Below are 6,013 nucleotides of genomic sequence, written 5' to 3' on the forward strand. Positions count from 1 at the left end.
CGAAAGTGTTCAAGTAATTGCACCCGTTTCTTGGTTTTTGTTCTTAGCCTCGAAGGACCGCCCACCGCCTATCATCCAACAGGGCCCAGCCAATCAGACGCAGGCGCTCGGAGGCGTTTCCTTACTTCGGTGTCAGGCTTCAGGAGATCCAGAACCTACGGTCACCTGGCGGAAGAATGGAGCAAATCTGTTAGAAAAAGATTCACGTTTTTCCTTGCTGGAACATGGCAGCCTTCAAATCCAGAATACAAGGGTAGGATGTTGTCAAGCAGAAATAAATATAAGCACATTGAAGTGTGTTTGTTTGTTATATTTGATAATAAACCATCAGACAGCTTATTAAAAATCACAGTTTAAAACATTTTGTAAAATTTGTTGCTGCTCCCGGGTATCAACAATTAAATTGTCATTTTATTATCAATTTATTTTTGGCAAAAATCACAAGAGGCATAAACAGGAAATAGACCAAAACCGTCATTTAATCTGACTCTGGGTTAAACTGTTTTTTAACAAGCATTTGGCTGAGGAACAGTAGGTTTAAATGAGTGTTCCTTCCAGTTGGTCAGGCCTGAAGTGGCAAACATAATTACAGAAAACAAGTTTCACTCACAATTGTTCTATCAGGTCCTGTAACATGATGCGCCAGATGGTTTGCTACACAAAATGATCTCTGGAGTCCTTCGAATAAACCATCTGGAAAAAGCCACTGTCAAAAAATACTTAGAAAGTGATTAGATGAAGCATCTGCTGATCACTGTCTGTCATGAGAAAACCTCTGCCTATCAGATCAAGAAATGTCAGTGAAATACAAGCCTGTACGTGACAACGAATTGTTCCAATCTTTGTGTTTTGGTCACAAATTGATGTTCTTGTGCCTGGCAGGATAGATTTTTTAAGATATATTTTTTAGGAACAACACTTTCACATTAGCATAATTTAAGATTTACAAGGAGTGGGTGATTAATTGCTTGCGCTTTGTTTAACAATTAAGTTATTGCCGAATCTCCTGCAAACCGTCCTGCATATCTAAAACCACATCTAGTAACCAGAAGAAGACTAGTGTTTGTGTGCCAGGTAACTCTGACTCTTAGACAAAAGCACATAGCATTGTTTTGTTTTTTTTTGCATTGATATCTTGTATCGTACGTTAAAGTATAAAGCAGAATTTGTTCCCGTCATATGATGTCAGCTGATCGTAATTCAAAAGGACAAGTGCAGTCAGTTTGCTTTTAAAAGATGAATAGCATGTATTGATTTTTATGAGTCGTTAAATGCTCCTTTCTAGTCTGCTTCTCTGAGGCAGCAGCTAAATTCAAGGACTCGAGAGCAGCAACTGGCTCGAGGAGTCTTAAAGAGGTGGAATAATGGAGCATCTGCAACACACAGTGTCTTGTCAAGATGTCAAAGTGTCCTTCTTATGTCACGTGTCTGCTTTCTCTTGAGAGATAGTTTCACTGCTCCTTATGGTATTGTCTGCATAAAATACATTGTCATATCTCCTATTTCCTGCATCAGCCCCAGTGATGGTAATGCCGATGGCTTCAGGAATGGCGTGTGACCGTTATTGGAGGAAATCAATTACGAAAATTAATGTTAGCTTTTAATGGGATCTCTTTTTTTTCATTGGGCAACATTAAAGCTTCCTCCCATCCACTCTGCTGATTTTCTCGTGCCAAATGCAGGCCAGTGGAGGTTAATGCATTTTTACTGTAGTACTAGCTGCAAACCTTCAAAAGCCAAGACTGACGCAAGAGCTTGTAGAAGCCGTCTGGGATCACAGTTACAAAAGCTGTTGCACTTAGATGAACACTTTAACAAAGCTCAACCTGAAAGCAGTATCATGTGTGATACGGTTCTGCAGAAAATATTTATAGGGTAGTTTAATAGGCGCAGCATCTTCTGAGTCCTTGTATTTATTACAGATTTTGTATTTGCTACAACTCTTGAGTTAATCTGTCATGTAGCACATTAAACATAGGTGGAATGAACATAACATGTGTTTCCTTCACTAGATGTCTGACTCGGGGTTGTACACCTGTCTTGCTACTAGCTCCAGTGGAGAAACCTCTTGGAGTGCCTACTTGGACGTCAAAGGTATGTTTGAAAGATTAAAACTGCTATAAACAGAGGATTGCTTAACCATATTTGCCTTTGACAGTAATTATTTAGTTCCTCTTGTTTCCTCAGACTCCACTGACCTTGTGGACTTCATGTCTCACAACACGAGCGCCCTCCCAGGGCCACCCTCCAAGCCAGAGGTCACAGATGTTACCAAGAGCAGCATCTCGTTGTCATGGGAACCAGGGCCAGAGGGGGGCTCCCCAGTGTCCTCCTATGTCATAGAGGCCTTTGGGTATGTCTGTGACCTGTGGCCACGAGCAACATTTTAGTGACCCAAACTTTCATGGCATTAACAGATGTTGGTGTCTCTAAAAAAATTCAACCAAGCCTGGATAGTTTCTAGCAGGGATTTTCTGAACTTTGTTTAATAGATTTATAAATGTTGGGTGATAGTTATTTGGCAGATTAAGGATTAGGGTATTTACAATTTAGCTGACAGACAAATTGTATTTTGCCTTTTCTTATTAAGATCACATAATCATCTTATTGAATACCTATTTTTGTGATGTATGAAATATTTCAATCTGTCATTTTGGCATTTCATTACAATTAATTGGATGTGTTTATTTATCTATCATAGTCAATCAGTGAGTAACAGCTGGCAAACTGTGGCAGATCATGAGAAGATGACTGAGTTTACAGTCAAGGACCTTCGACCCAACACAGTCTACTTGTTCATCATAAGAGCAGTCAACAGTCAAGGACTGGGAGATCCAAGCCTGATGTCTGAGCCAGTCCGGACCCAAGGTAAAGAAAAAAAAAAAAAGACTGTATTGATATAAAGTCAATCTTTATTGTTCTGAGTTATATGTCTGTCTCCCTCAGACATTAGTCCTACAGTACAAGGAGTGGACCACCGCCGGGTGCAAAAGGAGCTAGGGGACGTTGTGGTCAACATGCATAATCCTATAGTCCGTAGCTCCACTTCAGTGCAGGTCACATGGACGGTACGTGCTCGCAATATTTAGAAAAAAAAAAGAAAAAGACCCAGTGAAGTCTTTTCAAATAAAAGTTTTGTTCTACCTCCTGAGAACTGAAAAAATCTGATTTTGGCTTTTTTGCTAACTTTATTCTTAGCATGTCATTGTGTTGGATATCTGGCACACACAACTTCAGCACAATAGGAGAGATTCACATTAATGGATTGAACACCTGTGTTGTACCAATCCATAATGGTTTGAGATTGTCCATAAATCAAGACTAATCTTTCTGTCCTTGGCAAATACATCACCATTAGATGTCACATGTGCTATGTCTAGAAGCAGTAAGCACTCATTTTTATCAAGGAATGTTATTTTATCATGTTGGCAAGGAATATCTGCAATTTCTGCAATGCTGGGTCAGTGACACATCAACTGATTTGCACAAGTCTGTAATTTTAGTTTTTTTATTTATTTATTCATTTTTTTACACCAACGGGCAAAGGGCAACAAATAGAACAACTCATCTTTTAGACTGAGACAGTAATGGGGTAAACTGTGTTTGTAGAAAATCTATGATTCAGTGTCATTTCATTTTTATCCATCAGTAATAAGAACACTTGCTCATTACTTGTAAATAGTTCTATAGTAAAGCAGGTTGTGACCAAAACTAACTCTGTTATAAATGTCATAAAGTGGCTGTTGTCACAGGTCCTCAGAGAAACTTCCCTTTTGTTGCATTTTATTTTTATTTTTTTGTGTGTATTTTATTTTGAGAATATTTTACAGAGCAATATGAAAACAGACAACAATACAACCTAAATTGTTTGAACAAGTTTGATAATAATAACAACAACAAAAACAACAACAACAATAGCTGCAATAATAATAATAATAATATTTTTCAATGATTCATATCACTTATCGGTATTCATTATATATATATATATATATATATCTTTGCAGGGGTACTCAATGCCACCTTGCATATAGAACAATTACGCATCACCGAACAGAACCGAACAGAACGGAACCGAACCGAACAGAACTGAACCTAACCTAACGGAACCGAACGGAACCTAATGGAACGGAACGGCACATATTGTAACTGAACGGAACAGAACGGAACCGAACTGAACAGAACTGAACCCAACGGAACCTAATGGAACAGAACGGAACTGAACGGAACCAAACGGAAACTAGCAGAACCGAATGGAACCTAACCTAACAGAAATGAACAGAACCGAACCCAACGGAACCTAATGGAACAGAACGGAACCTAACCTAACGGAACCGAACGGAACCTAATGTAACCTAACGTAACCGAACGGAACTGAACGGAATCGAACGGAATCGAACGGAACTTAATGGAAAAGAATGGAACATAACGGAACTGAACAGAACAGAACGTAACCCAACGGATGCCAACGGAACCTAACCTAACGGAACCGAATGGAACATTACAGAATCGAACGGAACCGAACAGAACCTAACTTAACCGAACGTAACCGAACTGAACCTAACCTAACAGAACCAAACGGAACCTAATGGAACAGAATGGAAAATAATGGAACATAACGGAACAGAATGGAACATAACGGAACTGAACGGAACAGATAGTAACCCAACGGAACCTAACTTAACCGAACAGAACCTAACGGAACCGAATGGAACCTAATCTAACAGAACTGAACGGAACAGAACTGATCGGAACGGAACCTAATGGAACCAAACGGAACCGAACAGAACCTAACCTAACAGAACTGAACGGAACCGAACTGAACTGAACAGAACCAAACAGAACCAAACGGAACCTAATGGAACAGAACGGAACATAACAGAACCGAACGGAATTGAACGGAACAGAACATAACCCAACGGAATCCAACGGAACCTAATGGAACCAAACTTAACCTAACAGAACTGTACGGAACCGAATGGAACCTAACCTAACAGAAGTGAACGGAACAGAACCGAACGGAACCAAATGGAACTGAACAGAACCTAACAGAACCTAACTTAACCTAACGGAACCGAATGGAACCGAATGGAACCGAATGGAACAGAATAGAACCGAAGGGAACCTGGTCTGTTCATAATTTATTTATGCATATATAGATTTTTTTTTTTTTTCCACAAACACCTCCTTTCTCCGTGTGACACTAGGGGTCTGGGATGGAGGGATGGAGGGGAGGGGGGGGGCGCATTGTTGAGGTCTGGGCTGTGGGTGGGCTTTGGGCCTTGGGGGCGGTCAGTGATGGGGCCGGTGCTTCGGTTCCTCCTGGGATGTTCCGATTATTTTAATCTAGGTTCCTGGTTGCGATGGCCGGCACTTTGACCGGGGTGGCTGCCGGCTTTCGGCGGGGGGTCGGCTATGGTAGTGTACGTGTGGTCATTGGTGGTGTAGGGCGGCGGTTGGGGGCGTGGCTTCGCCTCATCAGGGCACTGGCTGGTCTTCCTGTGTGGCATTTGCGGTGGGGGTGCTATGTGTGGGGGGGTGCGTAGGTGGTGTGCTGGGGCGTCTCCGGGCCTATGGTGCAGAGCTCTTGATGTGAGATCCGGCCCTCCTCAGCTGTGGCTCCCTGCTGCTCTGCCCCTTGGGCTGGGGCCGGCCTGTGGTCGCTGTCAGGTAGATGGTGCATGCGGTCGGCCCGACAGAGATTCTGTCGGGCTATCTGTGTGTGCCTGTTGGTTGCTCAGGTTGGGTTTTTGGTGGTCCCCCCTCTCTTGGATCAATTTGGGCCCCATGTTTGGTGTGGGGCCCACTCCCCCCGGTCGTGCCCCCCTTTGGCGGGGGACCCCCTTGCCGCCGGTGCATTGGTGGATCTCGGTGTCTGGGCTGGGTGGTGGGGTGCACGTCGGTCCGCCCTGGTTGCTGCCTGGCGGGGCCTGGGTGCCCTGGCTCTGTCGGGGCTCTGCCGGGGGGTGGTATGGCCTCGGGGCTTGGGGCTCGGTGTCCATGGCCGGATCTA

At 43.0% G+C, this 6,013-nt stretch overlaps 1 protein-coding gene across 1 annotated transcript in view; it reads left to right on the plus strand.

The window, feature by feature from the left end:
* Window positions 1–229: 229 nt before the first annotated feature.
* The window catches only part of LOC119420638 (roundabout homolog 2), a gene marked incomplete at its 3' end in the record, with an annotated part of 28,319 nt that continues 22,535 nt past the window's right edge, over window positions 230–6,013 (plus strand). Inside the window, 5 exon segments of the mRNA XM_037688057.1 lie at window positions 230–253; window positions 2,013–2,094; window positions 2,188–2,353; window positions 2,702–2,868; window positions 2,947–3,068. Coding sequence (XP_037543985.1) covers window positions 2,013–2,094; window positions 2,188–2,353; window positions 2,702–2,868; window positions 2,947–3,068 — 537 coding nt within the window.

The sequence above is a fragment of the Nematolebias whitei genome, chromosome 14 (assembly GCF_014905685.2).
Source record: "Nematolebias whitei isolate Nwh7 chromosome 14, NemWhi1, whole genome shotgun sequence".
NCBI classification, from domain to species: Eukaryota; Metazoa; Chordata; class Actinopteri; order Cyprinodontiformes; family Rivulidae; genus Nematolebias; species Nematolebias whitei.